This window comes from Budorcas taxicolor, chromosome 13, assembly GCF_023091745.1.
Source record: "Budorcas taxicolor isolate Tak-1 chromosome 13, Takin1.1, whole genome shotgun sequence".
Taxonomy (NCBI): Eukaryota; Metazoa; Chordata; class Mammalia; order Artiodactyla; family Bovidae; genus Budorcas; species Budorcas taxicolor.
Genome location: NC_068922.1, coordinates 66,900,244 through 66,921,886, shown reverse-complemented (window position 1 = coordinate 66,921,886; position 21,643 = coordinate 66,900,244). Strand labels below are relative to the sequence as shown.

The 21,643-nt window shown below is 51.6% G+C and overlaps 1 protein-coding gene across 1 annotated transcript in view; it reads left to right on the top strand.

Annotated features, from left to right (window-relative positions):
* The window catches only part of TGM2 (transglutaminase 2), a 34,881-nt gene extending 14,186 nt beyond the window's left edge, over nt 1-20,695 (top strand). The window contains exons 4-13 of the mRNA XM_052650787.1: nt 199-317; nt 1,856-1,984; nt 2,976-3,153; nt 5,606-5,741; nt 6,387-6,490; nt 8,145-8,387; nt 10,184-10,456; nt 16,198-16,358; nt 17,351-17,487; nt 18,150-20,695. Coding sequence (XP_052506747.1) covers nt 199-317; nt 1,856-1,984; nt 2,976-3,153; nt 5,606-5,741; nt 6,387-6,490; nt 8,145-8,387; nt 10,184-10,456; nt 16,198-16,358; nt 17,351-17,487; nt 18,150-18,300 — 1,631 coding nt within the window. The 3' untranslated portion in view covers nt 18,301-20,695. The remainder of the gene's footprint in view (nt 1-198; nt 318-1,855; nt 1,985-2,975; nt 3,154-5,605; nt 5,742-6,386; nt 6,491-8,144; nt 8,388-10,183; nt 10,457-16,197; nt 16,359-17,350; nt 17,488-18,149) is intronic.
* The last annotated feature ends 948 nt before the right edge of the window (nt 20,696-21,643 follow it).

The following is a 21,643-nucleotide window of genomic DNA, read 5'->3' as shown; positions in this document are numbered from 1 at the left end:
TTGTTATCACCAACTGATAATACTTTATCTTATTGGTATGAGATTATTAATTAATGAGTTAATTTTTCTGATTTAAAGAGAGAATGGCCTCTGGGGAGCTGCCCTGGCCCTGAAGGGTTGGCACCCCAGGTGCCATGTCTGTGGGGAACCTGGGCCTTGCTGGATGCTGAATTGAGGCCTTTTCCTTTTTACCCACAGCGGATGCTGTGTATCTGAACTCAGATGAGGAGCGGCAAGAATACATCCTTACCCAGCAAGGCTTCATCTACCAGGGCTCAGCCAAGTTCATCAAGAGCATACCTTGGAATTTTGGGCAGGTAGGGCCACACTCTGCCCCTCCTAACCATCTCTGGCTTGCTGTAAGTTGGGCCCTGGGTCTGAGACAAAACCAGAAAGTGTAAGCAAGGTCTCAGAGTCACCCACCCCATACTGTCAAGGATTCAAGGGCTCTGAAACGGCTGGTGGCTCAGAGAGGGCCCAGGCCAGGCCTGAGGTCACACAGCAAAGGATGGCGCTGTGCACTGTGGGAGCGGCAGCTCAGAGGCAGAGAGCCTGTAGGAGCTGTGGGGCTGGCGAGTGCTCCAGGAGGGAGGAGGGAGCCATTCACGGTCATAGCAAAATAGTGGGCAGCACTTGGAGAGCACTGACTGACCTAGGCATGTACTGAGAGGGGCTTTAAACCATTGTCTGAATTAGTGGTTCTCAAACTCGAATTATATGTCTAAATTGCCAGAAACATTTGCGTTAAAATACATTTTTAACATACTGGTGCGCAGTGTCCTAGGGAATAGCATGACCAGAAAGCACAGAGATGGGAAAGTTTACGTTGTGCCTAAGAAGTGTCCTGCAGCTGGGGGAGCACTTGCATGAGATGGGGCCCCAGGAGATGACCTGGGAGAAGTCCACAGTATTCAAGCTGTGAACAGCCCTGAATGTCAGGGCGATGGCAGTAGGGAGTTGAAGAATGAATGGGTCAAGCCAGGGGGGACTGCTCTAAGTCATGGAGGGAGGCCTGTGATAAGGCCTGATTTGGGACAAGGCCACAGACGCAGAGAGCCGGGAACAGACCTGCGAGCCTTTAAATGTGACCGAAGTGGTCTGAGGGATGGTGACAATGAGAGATTTTGATAAAGACAGCGCCTAAGCTGCAAGGATGAGAAGGTGTGAGTCATAGAGAGAGGGGCAGAAAGAACATTCCAAGCAAAGGAAACAGCATGTGCAAAAGCCCTGGGGCAGAGTGAGTGTGGTTGAGAGTGGTGAGAGGTGAGGTTAGGATGGAGTGGGACACCGATCATGAAGGGCCTTGCAGGCCACAGGGAGAAGTCTCCATCTTACTCTGGGGGCAGTGGAGATGAGTGATGAGATTAGATTTACATCTTTGCAATTTATACTTTGGTTCCAATCAGCGCAGTGTGTGGGGGTGGGGGAGGAGGGACACTTATCAGCTCTGTGGGACGAGTCGGGCTTTAGGGAAGTGAAGGTTTGGCTGTGGGGGCAGGGAGGGCAGTGGCTGGGCCTGAGGTGACTGAGGGCAGTCAAGCTCCAGGGACTCTGGGCTTTCCTTCTACTCCAAGTTCCCAGGACCCCCGCCTCCCCTGCACCCCCGCCAAGTCTGGATGCAGGCACACCCCACCCCCTTTCTCATACACTCAGTCATTGTCCCATCCCACCTCCCCCACTTTCCTGGGCCAGGAAAGCTGGCACCACAGCAATGTGACAGACCCAACCTGAGCCTCCAGGTGTGATGTGTGAGACAGAACAGGGGGGTTCCCACAGCCGCTGGACTTCAAGGCAGGCTTCCTGGAGGAGGTGACTTCTCAGCTCCCTCATCCTCCCCTTCTTTCCTCTGACACAGTTTGAAGATGGGATCCTAGACATCTGCCTGATGCTCCTGGACGTCAATCCCAAGTTCCTGAAGAATGCCGGCCGAGACTGCTCCCGCCGCAGTAGTCCAGTCTATGTGGGCCGAGTGGTGAGCGGCATGGTGAGTGAGCACAGGCCCGCCTCAGGTGATAATGGAGACCAGGCCCTGGGCTGTCACAGCCGGAGAAACCTGGGAGATGGTGAGTCTCAGCTAGGAGACCTTGTATTTGGACAGACAAGATGTACACAAATGAGGGTAAGGCCGTGTGGTCCCACAAAGCAATTCATTCATTCATTCACCCAGCAAGTATTTATCAAGTGCTACCCATGTCCCAGGCACCAGGGAAAAGCAGGTGGAAGACATGAATGGTCTCTCACTTCCTAGAGCTTCCATTCTAGGGAGTGTGAGAGAAGACGGGAGTTAACCACAGGATCATGTGAGCGCCCAGTCATGTTGCAATGCTCTCTCAGAGGGGCCAGACGTGTGATAATGTCTGACCACAGGGCACAACCCCAGTGGAGGACTGGGGGACTTCCCTAAGTGATGATTCTTGAGCTGATGTAACTGGGAGGAGAAGAGCATCCCAGGCAGGGGGGACCGCTTGTGCACAGGTTCCCCGAGGAAGGATGACTGGCAGATTTGAGGAGCAGAAAGGAGGCCAGTGTGACCGGAACAGAAAGCAAAGGGGCGGCGGTGGGGGGGTGGCGGTGGTTGGGGAGGGTTGCAGGTGGGCTGCAGAGGGGGCGGGGCCAGACCCTGCTTGGCTCAGGGCCAGGGCAGCAGGATGCTGAGAGTCTGGGGGCAATGTCACCGTCTGGGCAGGGCCAGAACAGGCCCCTGTAAAACTCAGATCATGCCGCCTGCCAGCTCCCGCACACATTCACATCTCCAGCATCATCCTCATGACCCTGACCCCTCTCCACCTCCTCTCCCACCGCCGCTCCTATCTCCAACCTCCCCATCAGTCATACCTCGGGATCTTTGCACCTGCTGCTCCTTCAACCTGGAACGCCCCTCCCCTGCCTTTCACCATGTGCTGAGTTCGTGCCCACTCTATCACAGCCATCACTAACCCCAGACTTGGTCCCTCTGACGCTCTCGTGGGTCACAGGTCAACTGCAACGATGACCAGGGCGTGCTGCTGGGGCGCTGGGACAACAACTACGAGGACGGCATCAGCCCCATGTTCTGGATCGGCAGCGTGGACATCCTGCAGCGTTGGAAGAAAGATGGCTGCCAGCGCGTCAAGTATGGCCAGTGCTGGGTGTTTGCAGCTGTGGCCTGCACCGGTGAGTGGCAGGTGGACGTGGCGGGGCCTGGAACCGCCCTCGGCTTCCAGGAACTAAGGCTGAGTCAGGGTCCCTGTGGCCTTCTCCCAGGCCTGATGTGTAACAGATCCTGGGAAAACTTGGTCAAGTAACAGGACGTCTGACCCCGGTGATTGTGGGGTTTCTTCTCTTTTTTAATATTTATATTTATTTGGCTGCACCAGGCCTTAGTTGCAACATGCAGGACCTTTAGTTATGACACTTAAACTCTTTAGTTGCAGCATGTGGGGTCTAATTCCCTGACCACAGATCAAAGCCCAGCCCCCTGCATCGGGAGCTCAGAGTCATAGCCACTGGACCACCAGGGAAGTCCCAGCTGTGGGGTTTCTGCAGGGAGTTGAATAGTGGATCAGCCCAGGGACTGGAGTTGGATTTCCCGGTTTGAATCCCAGCTCTGCCTCTAATCCCTGGGCAAGAGAATCGGGGTCTCCAGGCCTCAGTTTCCTCACCTGTAAAACGGAGACAGTGGTAACTAACCTAAGTCACAGGGAGCTCTTAGGACCCAAGGGAGGTCACTTAGCACAGTCAGTCAGGTTAGGTTGGGTTTCGGGGTTTCCAGGGACATCTGGGATTCCTCAGCTGGATCCTGGGACATCTTCTCTGTGTCCGTTAGTTGGCCAACAGTAATTGGACAGATATTTGCAGTAACGGGCACAGTGACACACTTTTCTGTTCTGCCAGACTGCTCACACCCATCCCTCTCTGAATCATTACAGCATCCCGACAAGCTGCTATTATTAGCTCCTCTTAGAGGAGGAAGTGGAGGCTCAGAGAGGAGAAGTGGCTTGGGCAAGGTCACAAAGCTGGTGATCTGCATAGCCAGCAATGGAACCAGGTGGGCCCGCTTCAGGCACAGCCTCCTGGTCTTAGACTGTGAGGATGAGGCCCCCGAGGGACCCCATCCCCTGGGACAGGAGTGGATCCTTGCTCCTGGGTCAGTGGGGACAAGCCTCCTCCAGCCTACAGTCTGTACTCTGAAACTTGTCGTGATGGGGTAAGGCCTGGAATTGGAACACCAGCTCTCCCCACGGGCAGCAGAGAGTGGGGAGTGTCCCTACCCAGGCCAAAAGGCACAAGAACCAGGCAAGAGGTGGAAGGTCACAGCTGCTCCTTCCTCCCTCCTCCCAGGGCTCTCTCATCTCCTGACCTGAGTCTGGGGCCTTCGGGGAAGTTTTTGCCCTGACTGATGGCAGGCACTGGGCGAAGTTCACATTCCTGTCCCTCCCCCATCCCAGAGACTCAACCTCATCAAAACTAAAAGTAAAACAAAAGTCCTACAGATTGTATTTAGTAGGCCTTTCTGCTTCACTTCTTTTTTTAGATGTTACTTTCTTTATCTTACCCTGAGAATATGTTGCTTTTACATTTTACATAAAAAGTATATTAAAAAACGAAAGGGAAAAAGCACCCATAATCCCTTCTGTCAGGAACACCCAGCACCACTATTCGAGCAGGATTCTGTGGTCTATAGATGCCAATTGACCTCCTGCCTCCTCGTTACCTATCACTGCAACACCAGCCTCTCTGAAAACCGTGCCTCGACACAGTGCAGGCCCTCCTGGTCCACAGTGGAGCCCCAGGCCACTGGAACTCTGAGCCAGAGAGGACGAAACAAGGCCCAGAGAGGTGAAGGGACTGGCCCCAGGCCACACAGCCTGGAGCAGCTGGGGCTGGAACGGAAGGGTCCTGACTTCTGTTGCCTCCTGCCTACCCCACTGCTTACTCCTCGCTCTGAATCTGTCATCTCTTTTCTCCTTTCCTTCCTCCTTCTCTTTCTACTTCCTTCCTTCATCCCATTTGACCAATTAGTCTGTGCCGGGTCTTGCAGGGCTCTGGGACTGTAACATAAGACAGATCACTCACTGCCCTCAGAGGACTAATTAAAGAATCCCTCATATACCCATATATTGGGAGTGATGATGCATCCCTAGTCTTACTGTGAATGCAGATGATGGGGTAATCTAAATCTGGCGGGGTGGCCTTCCTGGCTGAGGGATGGGCATACGCCAGTATCCTGGGGCAGGTGGGAACAAGGCGTGCTGGAGGGCAGGGTGGCTGGAGCAAAGTGGGCAGGAATTGATCAAGGGCCAGATCCCGCAAGGCAAGGCCCATAGTGGAGGTTTGGCCTTGACCTTGAGGGCCGTGAACAGCCATTGAGGGTTTAGCAGTAGACTCTTAATGTCAGATTTGCGTTTAGAGTCTTCTTTTGTTAGCTGTGAGGTGAAGGCGAGAGGCGGGCAATCAGCAAGGTGGGCACCATTGTCTGGGCAAGATGATGGCACAACCTCACCACTTGGACAATGGGTACAGTGCTCCCTGGGGTACAGATTGGTATGTGGAGGCCTAGGCAGAGCAGATGTCTCCAGGGCCCTAGCCCACCCCCTAAACTCTCTCCACCATGTCTTCTACCCAGTGCTGCGGTGCCTTGGCATCCCCACCCGCGTCGTGACCAACTATAACTCGGCCCATGACCAGAACAGCAACCTGCTCATCGAGTACTTCCGCAACGAGTTCGGGGAGATCCGGAGTGACAAGAGCGAGATGATCTGGTGAGGGGTTGCCCCGTAGGGAGGGCCACCTGAAGAGGAGGTGGGGCGATGTCTCAGACAAGGCCACCTCTGAACTGGGCTGAAAAGTTGAGCAGTATTTGGACAAAAGGAAACAGGACTTGGAGAGGCTCCCAGGGAGGCAGGAACAGCAGGAGCCAAGGCCAAGAGGAAGGAAAATCAAGGACACGTGAAAGGAGAACGCCTTGTCCAGAGTCTGCACTGCAGGCTGGGGGTCTGGGCTTGATTCCAACGGCTTCAGACTGGAGAGGAGTGGTCTGATGACTGTGGGGATAGATCAGAAGGAAGGGGGTGGGGTGTGGTCCAGGTGGGTGTTGATGGGGCCTGAATCCAGGCAGAGCCTGTGGGCTGGAAAAGAAGGGGCAATCAAGAAATTAGGAAGTCAAGTCAGCTGGACTTGCAGAGCCACTGAGAGGGGAAGGGAAGTGGGCAGAGGGGTTGAGGGGTTGAGGATGACTCTCAGTGTAGGAAGGAATACCTGGCTGGGACCCCTGGAGGAAGATCAAAGTGTTGGGAGAACGTGATGGGCTCAGCTTAGGACAAGGCAAGTGTGAACAGCACGTTGGAGGTGACCACGAATGTCTGCATGTGAGTCCGGCTCCATATTCTGCTTTGTTTCCCCAACAGGAACTTCCACTGCTGGGTGGAGTCGTGGATGACCAGGCCAGACCTGCAGCCGGGGTACGAGGGGTGGCAGGCCCTCGACCCCACGCCCCAGGAGAAGAGCGAAGGTGGGTTGGGCAGGAGGGGCCCCATTACTGAGATGAAGAAACAGAAACTGGAGGGGACCCACCCACCTGAGGGACTCCCCAGAGAAGGGCAGAGAAGGGCAGAGCTGGGATGCTAACCCAGGCCTGGCTGACTCCAAAGGAACTTTGAGTGTTGGTGTTTTATGAAACACCTCTTTTATAATTTGAAAAGCGATTCATGCACATTGTGAAAAGCCGAAAATATGGAGAAGCACAAAGAAAAAAAAATCAAATAGCATCTTTGTCCTCTTCCCCTCAAAGAAATTTCATTAACATTTACACACAGTTTCCAATAATTTTAAATGACTCTTTTCTCAGAATAATATTTTAAATGCACACAAGATAACACCTATATTGAATATAATGCCTTCATAAAGATGAAGCTTCTTTCTGCTACTAATGTTAAATCAGGAGTGGAAAAAGGGTTGAATTCCATTGAAACATGGTTATCAAAAAATATTTAAATATTTTTGTGATATAGTAATATATGTGTTACATAACATGATCTAGTGATAGAGTCAGTAATTTCCCTAATCTCTTGATAGAGATGAATATAATCTCTATTTTCAGTTATCTGTGACAACTATAAAGATATATGAAAATATCTGTGGTTCTTATGAGTGACAGGTCACAAGTGCACCTAAGACTATGGTTTGCGGTCTGCTCGCACAATCAAAAAAAAGTGTTATCAAAATATAATGAAAATAATGAGGTGATTTTTTTTTTTTCCTGTTCAAGTTCATGAACTCCTGAATTCTATTTGCTGTGCCTTGGGGGGATCCATGGGCCCCAGGTTAAAAACTCTGGCTGCACATGACCTTTTCTCCTGGCCCCCTCGCTTCTCCATATAGCATTAGCAGTTCTGTATCAGATCATTTTTTGTGATTTGAATTTTAATTGAATGTTATTATGTTCCATCAGATAGATGCATTGTAATCCTCAACATTGCAATTGTGACTGGTTTGAGGCAGTTGTAAACCACACCTAGATAAGCATCAAGCTGTCTTGTTCATGAGTTCTCTTGTTCATTCAGTGAGCACACACTCCCTGTGTCGGGCACTGACTGCCACTCTCATTCTGGGCAGGAAACCAGACAGACACACGCCCTTGTAAAGTATTGCCTACACTTGGCTTCCTCATTTCCTAAAGTGCCTTGGGATACATTTCTCTTTATCAAACACATAGCAGATAAGAGTTTTTGAGTCCTTATTTGTAGGTACAAATGTCATCACATGAAGCCAGGACTCGGAGAGGTTAAATGAATTCTCCAACGTCACACAGCTAATAGGAGGCTGTGCTGAGATTTGAATTCCAGAAGCTGAGTTCCAGAGTCCCCTGGAATTCTCTTTTTTGACTGCATTGTGAGATTTGCCAGCTCTCAGTTCCCGACCAGGGATTGAACCCGGGTCCGAGCAGTGAAAGCGCAGAGTTCTGACCACTAGACCGTGGGGAACTTCCTCTCTGGGAGTTCTGAGTTCTTACCTGATGCTGCTGTCTTAGAAATGGAGTTCCTGGGTCAAAGCGCTGTATCATCTTGCGGGGTTTACCCACATGTGGTTTGATTGTGGAAGGTTTGGGAGATGCCATCCTCCCATCAGCCCAAGTCCATCTCTGTCTCCTCCTCCCCCCACCCCAGGGACTTACTGCTGTGGCCCGGTTCCCGTTCGTGCCATCAAGGAGGGCGACCTGAGCACCAAATACGATGCCCCTTTTGTCTTTGCCGAAGTCAACGCTGACGTGGTGGACTGGATCCGGCAGGACGATGGGTCTCTGCACAAATCCATCAACCACTCCCTGGTGGTGGGGCTGAAGATCAGCACGAAGAGTGTGGGCAGAGATGATCGGGAGGACATCACCCACAACTACAAGTACCCGGAGGGTAGGTGCTGGGGCTCATCACTGCCCTGCAGATAAGCAGCTGGTTTTACCAGCCCAGTGGGCATGCCTGTGTGTGTGTGTGTGTGTATTTTATCTGGCAGCCTGCTCATGACAGTGATCTGTAGGTTACTGTCTATTTCAAGAAATTCCTTAGAAACAAGTACAAATTTGACACACATACTGTGTGGTGGGGAGGCAGAGGTAAAGGATTACTCATTTAGGGAAAGAATTTTATATTCCACAAAAGGATTCCATTTGGTTTTTAAGCCTCACTTTCTTGGTTGGTTTGACTCTTAGTAAAACTGGAAGGGACGGCTGTTATACAGGAGAGGCATGCATCGTAACAAAAATTAGGATGTCCATGTTTATTAATAGTGCGTGCATCCGTGCTGAGTCGCTTCAGCCGTGTCTGACTCTTTGTGACCCTATGGACTGTAGCCCTCCAGGCTCCTCTCTGTCCATGGGATTCTCCAGACAAGAATACTGGAGTGGGTTGTCATGCCCTCCTCTAGGGGATCTTCCCAACTCAGGGATTGATCCCATGTCTCTTACATTTCCTGCATTGGCAGACAGGTTCTTTACCACTAGTGTCACCTGGGAAGCCCCTTATTAACAGTACTCATTAGTCATGGGAGCTACAATAGAGGGGCAATTCCATGCCTTTTTACTGCAGTGTATTTGTGCTGAAGAGGCTTGGAAGTCCAGAGGGGCCGTGTAAGAGAAGCTCCATGGAAGAGAAACTGTAGTGTTTATCGTTGCAGTGTTTCATATAGAGCTGGGGAAGTGGGTATGAAGGTAGATTGGAAAGGTTTAAAGAGAAATGGACCAAAAGAAGCTTAAAGATAATAAGATGGGCTCAGTCAGACACAAAGATGAAGCTTCTTTTTGCTACTAATGTTACATCAGGAGTGGGAAAAGAAAGTGGTTTAGTTTGCACATCCAGTGGCCGATTCAATAGACAGATATATTTGAAGCATCTACTGTGTTCCAAGCACAGTAGGTTTCACAGAAGTGACTAAGAAACCACAGCCCTCATCTGACCCCCATTGACCTTTGAAGGGCTGCCTGGGGATTGGCTGTGAAGTGGCCATGCTCCTGCAGAAAGGGATAAAACAGAAGGAAAAGATGCTTTCCCTGGCCTCTGAAATGTCTAGAGCTGTTGATTTAATAGAAGAAATGGATATATACCCAACAACACTTGGGAAAAAATAAAAGGCACATAGGGGAGAAGTAAATGGTATAAAGGAGGGGCAGTTCTGCTGGAGAACTCAATAGTTGGAGAAGTGATGGAAAGGATTTCAGGTAAAAGCAGGCCCTGTGCAAATGCTTGGAGGTGAGAAAGTTTGAATTGTATTAGTGCCTGCTAGGCACTAAGCACTGTTGTAGGCACTGGGTTTGACTTAAGATTAAGTGAAACACAGTCTTAGTCCCCAAGAGACTTGAGAGGGTAAGCATATGAACAGAAAAAAACCCTAGTGGGCCAAAAAAAAAAAAACAACATGGCAGCTATGAAACTCCGAAAGGTTTTGTGAGTCAGTCATCCTGGGGAAGTAGTCAGAGAAGGCATCCTGGAGGAGGGGTCATTTGGGGATGGGTCTTGAGGGATGTATAGGAGTTTTCTTGTGGGAAGTAAATAAAATACTCTTTCCTCCTCCTGGCACAGTAATGTAAAGAAGGGGCTCCTTCTGGGTGCTCTGAGTCACCAAGACTTTGAGAAGCCAGCTTGCTCTGCCCCCAGCTTCCTCTTCATTGATCCCCTGTCCAGCTGTGATGAAGCTCTCTACCCTATCCCCACAGGGTCCCCAGAGGAGAGGGAAGCCTTCACAAGAGCCAACCACCTGAACAAACTGGTTGATAAAGAGGAGACAGGGGTGGCCATGCGGATCCGTGTGGGCGAGGGCATGAACAGGGGCTGCGACTTCGACGTCTTTGCCCACATCACCAACAGCACCCCCGAGGAGCACACTGGCCGCCTCCTGCTCTGTGCCCGCACTGTCAGCTACAACGGGATCCTGGGACCTGAGTGCGGCACCAAGGATCTGCTGAGCCTTTCCCTGGAGCCCTACTCCGGTAAGGTTCTGCGTTGCTGGAGCAGCTGTTGAGCACACTGACCGGATCATGCTCTGAGCATTGAGCATGTACAATCTACCTCACTGTGGGGCTGGTCTTATCCTTGGCACTTTATAAATAGCAACCCAGTTCCTTCTTACAACAGAAGTAGGAGGTGGATTCTTTTATGGCCCCTGTTTTCAGGTTGAGAAGACTGACAACAGAGAGGTTAAGTAGCTTTCCTAATGGCACACAGGTAGGAAGTGACAGGATAGAAACTTGAACCTGTACTTGCAGCAGCTATTCTGTTATGTTTCAGCTCATCTTCATGTGACCCCTGACTGCTTTCCCAGACTCTCTACTTACTGCCCCTTCCAGCACATTCCTTCCCTCTGTCTCTAGTAACTCACGCTGCAGCTGTCTCTCCCCAGAGCCCTTTAGAGAACCTCTCCTATTCCTCTGGAGGTTCTCAGGCTCAGGGAGAAGAGATTCAAGACTAGCGGTGCCCAGAGAACTGTCAGAGATATGAGAATGCTCTATATCTGTGCTGTTTAGTGCGGTGACCACTAGCGCCACGTGGCTATTGAACGCTTGCGGTGTGACTCGTGTAACTGCGGGTCTAAAGTTTCCATTCCATTTAAACAGCCATATGTGGCCGGAAGATGCCATATTAGACAGTGTTGCTCCAGCAGTGATGGGAAAAGCCTTGATCTTCTCTTCTTAGGTTTTTATCTTTTTAATTGGGGGTATAGTTGCTTTACGTTGTTGTGTTAGTTTCTGTGTCCAGCAGAGTGAATCGCTGTATGTTTACATATATCTCCTCCCTCTGGGACCTCCCTCTCACCCCCTGCTCCCTATCCCACCCCTCTAGGTCATCACAGAGCATTGAACTGAGCTATATGGTAGCTTCCCATTAGCTATATAGTTTACACATGGTAGTGTATATATATCAATCCTAAATTTCCAATTCACACTTCTCCCAACTGTGTCTACCTGTCCATTCTCTATGTCTGAGTCTCTGTTCCTGCTCTGCAAATAGATTCTTCTGTGCCATTCTTCTAGACCCCACATTTATGCATGAACATATGCTCCAGGGCCTGGCTGGGCCTCCCTGGGAGCAGATCCTCTCCCATGTTTGGGGCTGAGATGATGTTGGCAGCTCACCCAGCCCTCACCCCTGGGCTGAGCCTCTGTCGCTCTTTCTTCCTGGTCGGCCGCCTGCACAGTCATTGTCCTCTTGATCCATTTCACTGCCTGCTTTGTCACCACGCCTGGTTATCTCCCTAAAAATAAGCCAGAGGCCCTGAGCGGGGCTGTGGCTGATGAGGTCACTTAGTGACGCAGCGTGGAGCCTGGTCTCTCCCCCAACTCCCGCAGCGGCCCTTTCCTGGCTTCTGCGTTTGGAGCCTACGGTCATGAGGAGGACAGGGGAGTCTTAGAGTTGGGACGGGACCTGGGAACAGCGTAGTTTCAGTAGAACATCAGTCAGCTCTAGGGCCTTTATCTCAGGCCCACGGCAGGCACTCCTGGAGCTGTACTCCAGGACAGAGCAGACTCAGTCAGGGTCCTGGAGCAGCGGGGAAGCCTTGGGGGCAGAGCCAGTTGGTACCAGAGCTAGGGCCCCAACACTCACTGCTAAAACGCATATGCAGAGGCCAGACTTGGCCTTGAATCTGGCTCTGCCACCTTCTGTTATTGTTGTTAATTATTGGTCACACCAGGCAGCACGTGGGATTTTAGCTCCCAGTCCAGGGATCGAACTGCTGCACCCCTGCATTGGGAGCGTAAGGTCCTAACTACTGCACAGCCAGGGAAGAACCTCTCCCACCTTCTAGATGTATAGCCTCGGGCATCACAGCACACTCAGCTGTCAGTCTTGGGTGTTGACCCGCCCCTCGCGGGTGGCTCTGAGGACTGAAGGAGATGTGTGTTCTGGAGAGATCTGGAAGATGTACAATGGTGCCCGGCCACGGTGGGGCCCTTCACGCCCCACTGAGCAAGCGCAGATAGGTGTGGGGAGGACAAGAAGCACCTTTGCTGAACAGCTGCTATGCCAGACAGTGCTTTCCAGGCCGGGCTCAGAGCTTCCTGAGTCATGGCCAACCCTGCTGGTGTCCGGAGGACGGGGGTCTCAACTCTGCCTCCGGGCCCCAAGTCAGGGGCAGGACTCCGGCCTTCCAGGTGTGTGGGATATTTGGGATACACCCAGGTCCTAGTTTCTGCAATTCCGCCTGCAGGCTGTGAGCTCCTGGGTATTTCTCTTCTCTATTTCAGGCCTCAGCTTCCCTATTTGTAGAAAGGCTGGTTCATCTTTTCTTTTTTTTTTTTTTAAGTAAAAGATTGATTCAGGGAGGAAACCCACTCCATAAACAGAGCTGGGGCCACCTCCGAAGGCAAGAGAGACCTGGTTCATCTTTAGAGAGCGCCAGCCCCATTGTGCGAACGCCTATCAGCTCTTCCTCACATTCAGCACTGCTTCAAAGGGCGGAAGGGTCTTTCCTGGAATATGTTTCATAAGGTGAAGCCCAACCTGAACCAAGATGCCAGAGTAACTTCCTCCCGGGCTGCTGTTGAGTCACACTTCGCCTCCCAGATATATCTGGGCTCCTCACAGCATTGTTCTGCTTCAGCCACACCCGCTGGTGTCTCTTCCTGGGAAAGTGTTCACAGCAGAGGGGTCCCACCTGCTCCATAGACCCCCGAGGGGCACAGCCTGTTGGGAGAAGGCGGAGGAGGGCAGCAGTTTGGGGCGTTGCCCTCAAGCTGGAGGGTGGGGTTAGGCCAGGATGCGCTATTAAGACCTCCCAGGCCAAGGTTACCCTGAGACTGATTCTCCCACCCTCTGAGACCCTGAACTTCGGCTTAGTTGCTGGTTATGCTGTGATGATAAGATCCAGGGGATTTCCACGTGCTGGTGGACAGGAAGCCAGGCCTAAGACAGCTGAACTGAAACCAGCAGCCCTTACCCCGGCCTCCTGGCTCTGCGGCTCTCCGGCTCTCCCCCTTCCTGCCCATGCCCCCTCTCTCTGGGGCCCTCACCCCTCCAGCTGGGGCAGCACAATCTCTGTGATGATCAAAGGGACCATCTAAGGAATGAGTGACACTAACCGCACACGTTTCTTTCTTTCAGCCAGCGCTGGCCCGAAGCCAGGCCAACGCCACTAGCCTGTGGATGGCAATTCTCAAAGGTCCAGTCCCACCCTGACCTCAGCCTCCTGGAAAAGTTAACAGTGGGGGCCACCCCCTCCAGGCTCCTGGAGAGCCGTGTTTTCCTTCTTCTCTGTGGAACTGGTCAGAGTTTCCACTCCGCTCCACCAAGTTCTGACCCAGGAATTTTTCACTCCTTTTTGTCCTTTTTGGCAGAAGCTGTGTTTTTTTCCCTTCTATGTCATCGGAGCCGAGGTTGGGGCAGGTCCACCCGGGGAACAAGTGATGAGAGGGCTGGGCTCTCATTTTTCAGAGAGCAGGATAGGGGACACCAAGTGTGCATGGCCAGGACCTAGACCTTGACCCACGCAGAGAGAAGGTGGTCATCTGCTCAGGCCTTCACGGTTCTGTAGATGACCTCCCAGCGGGTGCTCACTGGCCTGAGCACCCCTGACCCTTGTTAATCTCCCTCATTAACCGCGAACTCAGGTCCCGAACTCAGAGCTCTCAGCAGACAAGAATATGAGCCTAAACTGAATGAACTTGACTTTGTTTGCTGGTGTTTGTTTTTACCAGCTTCCTCCTACTTGTGGTACATAGACAGGTTTGCTGCAAATAATGGTAACAAGATTCCCTAACCAGAAAAGGTTGAAAAGTATGAAGCAAGCAGACTGAAAGAAAAATAATGAGTAGATAATGAGGATTTACTCAGACGTGTGAAACATCACGCGAATGACTGGAGTTTGGGAAACTGGAGTCTCTTGCAGGGAGGAAGGGAGCAGATGACAGAAAAAGAGGAAGCAGCATCTCCCATCATGGTTGACTGGGCTCCACGGAGTCTCAGCACCATCCTTCCGACATTCTTGTTTGATGGGGGAGGCTCTGCCTGCAATGCAGGAGACCTGGGTTTGATCCCTGGATTAGGTAGATCCCCTGGAGAAGGGAATGACAACCCACTCCAGTATTCTTGCCTGGAGAATCCCATGGACAGAGGAGCCTGGCAGGCTACAGTTCATGGAGTCACAGAGTTGACATGACTGAGCAGCTCACACACACACACACACACACACACACACACACACACACACACACAGAAAAGATTTCGCCCAAGGTTCTCTGTGACCACGTGAACAAGCAGGGCCTGCCATAAGCCTGTGGATTCTCTCGCTCTTTTTTTTAAAAAAAATTACAGTATAGTTAATTTACAATGTTGTGTTTCTGCTGTACAGCAAAGTGAGTCAGTTATACACTTATATACGCTGTTTTCTAGGCTCCCTTCCCAGACAGGTCATCTCAGAGTATTGAATAGAGTTCCCTGTGGGTTCTTATTAGTTATCTAGTCTAAATATCAGAGAAGGCAATAGCACCCCACTCCAGTGCTTTTGCCTGGAAAATCCCATGGATGGAGGAGCCTGGTAGGCTGCAGTCCATGGGGTCACTAGAGTTGGACACGACTGAGCGACCTCACTTTCACTTTTCACTTTCATGCATTGGAGAAGGAAATGGCAACCCACTCCAGTGTTCTTGCCTGGAGAATCCCAGGGACGGGGAAGCCTGGAGGGTCGCCGTATCTGGGGTCGCACAGAGTCAGACACAACTGAAGTGACTTATCAGCAGTCTAAATATAGTATGTATATGTCAATCCCAGTCTTCCAATTTATCCCACCTCCTCCCCTCCCCCCACTGGTAACCAGGAGTTTGTTTTCTACGTCTGTGACTCAATCTCTGTTTTGTAAATAGGTTCCTTTGTATCATTTCTGTAGATTCCACATATGAGTGATACCATTTGATATTTGTCTTTCTCTGTCTTTCTTCACTCAGTATGATAACCTCCAGGTCCATCCATGTCGCAGCAAATGACATTATTTCATCCTTTTTTATAGCCGAGTAATATTCCACTGTGTATGTGTACCAAATTTTCTCTGTGGTATGTGGATAATCAGTCCAGTTCCTGTGCCCTTTTCCACTGCTCCTGCCTGCCTCTCACAAGCTGACCCTGGTGCCCTAGGGCTTCCGTGTTCTTGTCTGAGAAACAGGGCTAAGATCCACACTTTGCTTTTCTACAGTAGGGAGGTTGGCCCTGCCAGCTTCGTTCTCACCCCCATTGCTGTGTGACTTTTGCTCTGAACTGATCTCTGGTCTTATCTCTGCCCTATGGGATCCAGATGCTCCTGGGAACAGAGAGGGAACAAGCAGAAACAGAGCAGGGAGGTCATCTCCCCAGGCTCACACAGTCAGTCAGTGGTCCAAACAGGACCAACTCTCCCCTTCTGAACACTTATGGGCAGAAGTGTTTCTTCATCTGTAAAATGGGTACAATTCCACCAACCTCTTGGGGGAAATGGACATCCTGAGAGGTAGGGTGACTCACCCAGCATCCCCAGGTAGCAAAGGGCAGAGGCAGGATTAAAACCCAGGCCACTCCTCCCACTTCCTTCCTGGGAGTGCTAGAGCCAGGGCAGGTGGGAGAAAGTGCTGGGACCCGCCCAGTCATTCACCAGCTGTGTGACCTCAAGTTCATCCCTTGCCCTCTCTGTGCCTTGTGGAGGTGCCATAGGAGAGGTGGGGGTCACAATTCAGATAGCATGAGTGTTCTCCCCTCTCCCCTTCTGCAGAAAAGAGCATTCCCCTTCGAATCCTCTACGAAAAGTACTGTGATTGCCTGACCGAATCGAACCTTATCAAGGTGCGGGGCCTTCTCATTGAGCCGGCTGCCAATAGCTACCTGCTGGCCGAGAGGGACATCTACCTGGAGAATCCAGAAATCAAGATCCGGGTAAGGGCTGAGTCCCCAGGTCCAGATCCCACACCTGCATGTACCTCCCTCCCTGCAGACTCAAGATCTCTGATGCCCCAGGGTTCCTCAGATCTAGTTTCATCAGAGAAAAGCATCGTGAAACAGAATTTGGGACTCTCAGCCTCTAGGAATGAATCCACACATCCCAGAGTAGTAGAATCATGACATTTAGGGATCTCAGAACTGTGGGCCCTTAAAAGCTAAACTCCTAAGGCAAGATTCTGAGGTCCTGAGGCCCTGGTGGGGCAGGAAGGGGTGGAGTTGTTAAAGGGCTCAGACTCTGGAGTCTATTCATCTGTAAAATGGGTGTTATAAGGATGAGCTGTGCATCTACAGGAAACACATAGACTGTATCCAGCATGTCATGAGGGTGCAGTAAAAGCTGATTAATACTGACTATCAGCGTCATCATGGTCATCACAGTGATTCACTTGGAGCAGTCTCAGCCCCAGGTCCCCAAGTGCTGCCGTTATAAATAAATGGTAAAGGGCAGGGGGTGGCGGGGTGGGGAGTGAGTGCTGTGTGCCGGACAGTCTGCTAGAATCTTGCACATGTTAGCTCAGTGAATCCTCGTGAGAGCCCTGCAGTCAGGCATTTCTCTCCTGTGAAGAAACCAAAGCTCAGAGAAGGTGGTATCTTTGCCAAGGTCACACAGCAAGGAAGGGACAGAGATCAGCCTGCTTCCAAAGCCTCTGATTTTCCCACCCCAGGCCTTAGAATGAAGGAGGCAGTTTACACATCCCGTGGGTCACGTGGAGCCTCTCTGCACCTCCATGGAGGAGGCCTGGGCAGGAGTCATCATCCGTGTTTTCTGGGCGAGGCGAGGAATGACAGCGGCGGAGCTGCGCAGACATGGGGCCAAATTGCTGCAGAGATGGACCTGGCTCATTTGGGACCCTGCCTGCCCTGGAGGGGCTCTGGGCCCCTCTCCCTCTCTGCTGCCCCTGACATCCGCCCCGTGTCTCCTCCAGATCCTAGGAGAGCCCAAGCAGAACCGCAAGCTGGTGGCTGAGGTGTCTCTGCGGAACCCGCTCACCGAGGCGCTGTTGGGCTGCACCTTCACTGTGGAGGGGTCGGGCCTGATCGAGGGGCAGAAGACGGTGGATGCGTAAGTGCCCATCCCTCCCCCCAGGGCCAGGAGCAGAGGGCGGACGCTCGCGGAGGGGACGGGTACCCTTGGACGCCAAGCCGTGGGCTATGACCCCCTCCTCTCATCACCCACACACTCACCCACACTGGTCTTCGTCCAAACACCCGCACATCAGCTGCATCCTGCACACACGGTTCACACACCTGAACAGGTACACATTCAGTCACTAAACCCCTGCCTTAGGACACACAGGTCCTCCCATGCACACAGGTGTACACACGTGCCTATGCCGTGTACCCTCACAGATAATTGTCTATATACACATATGCTTATGAGCATTTACACTTGTTTTTTACTTTTTTGTTGTAATATCATTTGCATACAGTATACAATACAAATCACATAGGTACAGCTCAGTGCATTTTCATGCATGTGGTCACGTGAGCATCCACACTTTTATGCCCTGGCACACCATTCACTCTCATACACACACAGGAGGGCGGATGGCCCAGGCCCTTGAGAGTTATGAGCAGGGCCCATTTTATCCTGTCATTATTCAGCTGTACATCCGTGGGGGCACTGGGCTGAGATCTCAGTAGTCACGTGTCATCCCGGCCTGGCCTCATCATGGGGACCAGGCCAGGGCCCCTCTCCTCACCCTCCTTCTCTCTCTCTCCCAGCCCGGACCCCGTGGAGGCAGGGGAGGAAGTCAAAGTGAGGGTGGACCTGCTGCCCCTGTATGTGGGCCTCCACAAGCTGGTGGTGAACTTCGAGAGCGACAGGCTGAAGGCCGTGAAGGGCTTCAGGAACGTCATCGTTGGCCCCGCCTAAGGGGTCCTCGTGCCAGCCCCACCTCAGCCACCGAGGGCCCCCAAATTGACCCCAGTCTTTATCCCAAGCTAATGAGCAAAACTTGCCCCTCCTTGGGCCCCGGACCTCAGGGCAGGGGTGGGCTGCCTGCGGGGGCCCTTTGGAATCGAATGTACTTCCCGCCCACCTTGACCCCTGAGCTTGTCTCCCCACGCCCCTCACCTGTGAGGGAGGCTCTGTGCCTGCACTGTGAGAGCCCTCCTCTTGGCTGACTGGACCTAGGGGGTAGGCCGTCTCCCCCTCCCTTACCAGCCTAGAGGCCCCTGAAAAAGCCACTGACCACCCGCCAAACTGATTGATCGACGTCAGAGCCCCTTTCCTGGGAGCAGGCAAAAAAAGTGTGCCCAGTGACCAGATCAAGGAACTCAGCTCCCTAGAGTACCCTGAACCCCTTCCCCAGGTTGAGCCCAGACCCCGGGGGCCCTTGGCAGAGCCTGAGCAGGTGCGGATGGGGAGGGTCCCAGGAACAGACCACACCCCAAGTCCCCTCACCTCCCAGCAGCCCTGACCCAATACTTCCCCCACCCTCTCACAATGGCGAGGCGCCTAGTAAGTGCCCGGCACTTCCTGGGCTCACACGCCCATCAGCCCATTCAGTCCCCACGGGAAACTGCAGAGCGGGAGCTGAGGAGACTGGGCTTGGAGAAGGGAGGTGGGAGCTGAGGAGACTGGGCTTGGAGAAGGGAGGCGGCTGGCCCTGGTCCCGTGGGATCCTGGATATTTGCAAGACTGGCTAATGTAGAGGCACAAGAAAGGAGCCTGGCCCTTCTGACTCTGCGTCCAGGGCCCCATCCACCACTCCAGCCCTGACCTGGCTGCATCAGAGAGGCCATTTGGAACCTGATCAAAAAGGATCCAATTAGGACAGGAGACGGGGAGGGCTTAGAGTCCTAGGTTCGAGCCCCAGGCCTGGCAGCTACTGCCTTCCCCTCCTCTGGGCCTCAGTTTCCTCTTTGGTCACAGGGAGTGATTGAACCAGCTCATCTCCAAGGCCCTCCCAGCTCTGCACTTCCAGTGCCTTGTAGGACCCAGCCTCGCCAATGACAGCAGGTTGTCCTCCCGGGCTTCACAGAGCCTTGGGTCACAGGATGCCTCGAAGTGTGAGACCATAACCATGACCATCTTCCTGTCCCCAGTTGTGTCTGGGTCCCCTACCTGTGCCCAGGCATCTGCCTTGGGAGCCCATTTCTAGGGGGAAAGAGACCCCCCCGAGAAACCCCCATCCTAACCATGAGCCCGCCCACCGCAATGCCTAGACTTCACAATAGCCTTAGTTGCCTATGCTGATCACCCACCAACAAGGCTGGCATCTTAGCCATCTCCTCTTTGAAGAGCCAGAGTCCTGGAACACAGCCCCTGCCCCCCTGACTGAGCTCGGGGACCCCACGAATTGCCATCTCTGACTTTATTCCTCACTCTCTCCACGTGACCGGGGTTCCCTCAGCCTGGAGAAGGGAAGTGGGAGAGAATTCTGTGAGTGGGGTCAGAGCCTCCAGGGAGCCCCCAAGCCCCAGAGAGGGACTTGGGGAAAGTCACGCTGATACACTTAGAACTTTCTGCTTTGCACAAGGAGAAACACAAGATGAGCCAGTATATATTCATTCTATATAAATATTGCTCTATTTCCCTATGGTTTTATAAATGCTTTTGGGTTCCAAGCAAGCAGTAGATGTGCTTTTGAGCCACAAACAGCGAGCACTGAAATAAAAGTTTATTTTTCACATTCAAACAAGGTCTGATGATGCTTTTGAGGAGAGTGAGTGGGTGAGCTCATCTAGCATCTGGACAAGCCACTTCATGCTAAGAGCCTTTCCCTAGCTTTAGTGCCTCCCTCAGATCTAAATTTAACCAGTATTCAAGGCTCTACAACTGTTTTGCTCCGTCTCCAATCCCATCTCTAAACAGCCATGTTCAGATCACAATGAAGTGCCTGTTTCTCTTCTAACATCCCATGCACTTTCAACCTCTTACCTTGGAATACTGCTCTTTTTTCCTTACTCAGCTTATGAACTCCTATTCATTTTATAATGCTTCACATTAAAGTCACCTCTTTTGTGAAGACTACCCAGATTTCTTCTCAGAACCCTGGAACATGGACCAACTCAAACATTTATCACAGTGGCTTTTTAGTTCCATGTTGATATACCTACCCCTCACTTCCTGTCTGAAGTCCTCAATGGTGGGGATCAAGTATCTCTTAAACAGACCCTAATAAATGCTGAATTGGTCAATTGATGTGTTTCAACTCAGTTCCCCTAAGACCTGTGTTGTTCAGTAGAAAAATAATGTGAACCACAAATGCAAGTCATATATGTAATTTAAATTTTTCTAGTGGCCCTATTAAAAAAAAGAAACAGGTAAAATACATTTTAGTAATGTATTTTGTTGAACCTAATATGTCTGAAACATACTATGTTTAATAAGCATGTATAATAAACATTGTTATTGCAACACATAATCAACATAAAAATTATGAGTGAGATATCTTACATTCTTCTTTTCATACAAAGTCTTTGGAATGCGGTATATATTTTATACTGACAGCCCATTTCAATTAGGACTAGCTGCATTTCAAGTGCTCCGTGGCCTCAGGTGGCTACTGGCTACCACACTGTGTTACCGAGCAAGGGCTCATGTGCCTGCCACACAGAAAGCCAAACACTGACAGCGGGTATTTGCAGCAAAGTAAGCTTTTATTTGCAAGGTTCCAACTGCCAACAGTGTGTTTTGAGCTTCGCTGATGGCTCCATTGGTGAAGAATCTGCCTGCCATGCAGGAGACCTGTGTTCAATCTCTGGGTTGAGAAGATCCCCTGCAGAGGGATAGGCTACCCACTCCAGTATTCTTGGGCTTCTCTGGTGGCTCAGATGGTAAAGAATCCACCTGCAATGCAGGAGACCTGGGTTCGATCCCTGGGTTGGGAAGATCTCCTGGAGGAGGGCATGGCAACCCACTCCAGTATTCTTGCCTGGAGAATCCCATGGACAGAGGAGACTGGCAGGCTACAGTCCATGGGGTTGCAAAGAGTCGGACATGACTGAGCAACTAACGCTTTCACTTTCTTTTCAAGCAAGGAGAACAGGCAGCTCTTGCTCCAAAGACCTGAACTCCCCTTTGGCTCTCAGGGAAGGGTTTTAAAAACAGTGTACGGGGAGAGGGTCATAGGATGCTTGATCAGCTGGTGGACCGTCTGATTGGTTGGTGGGGGAGGGGGGGTAACAGGTGATGTTTCAGGAATCTCAACCTTCTGGTTCCAACTAGTCTAGAGTACGTGCTTGTGGTCAGCACATAACCTCCATCCTCC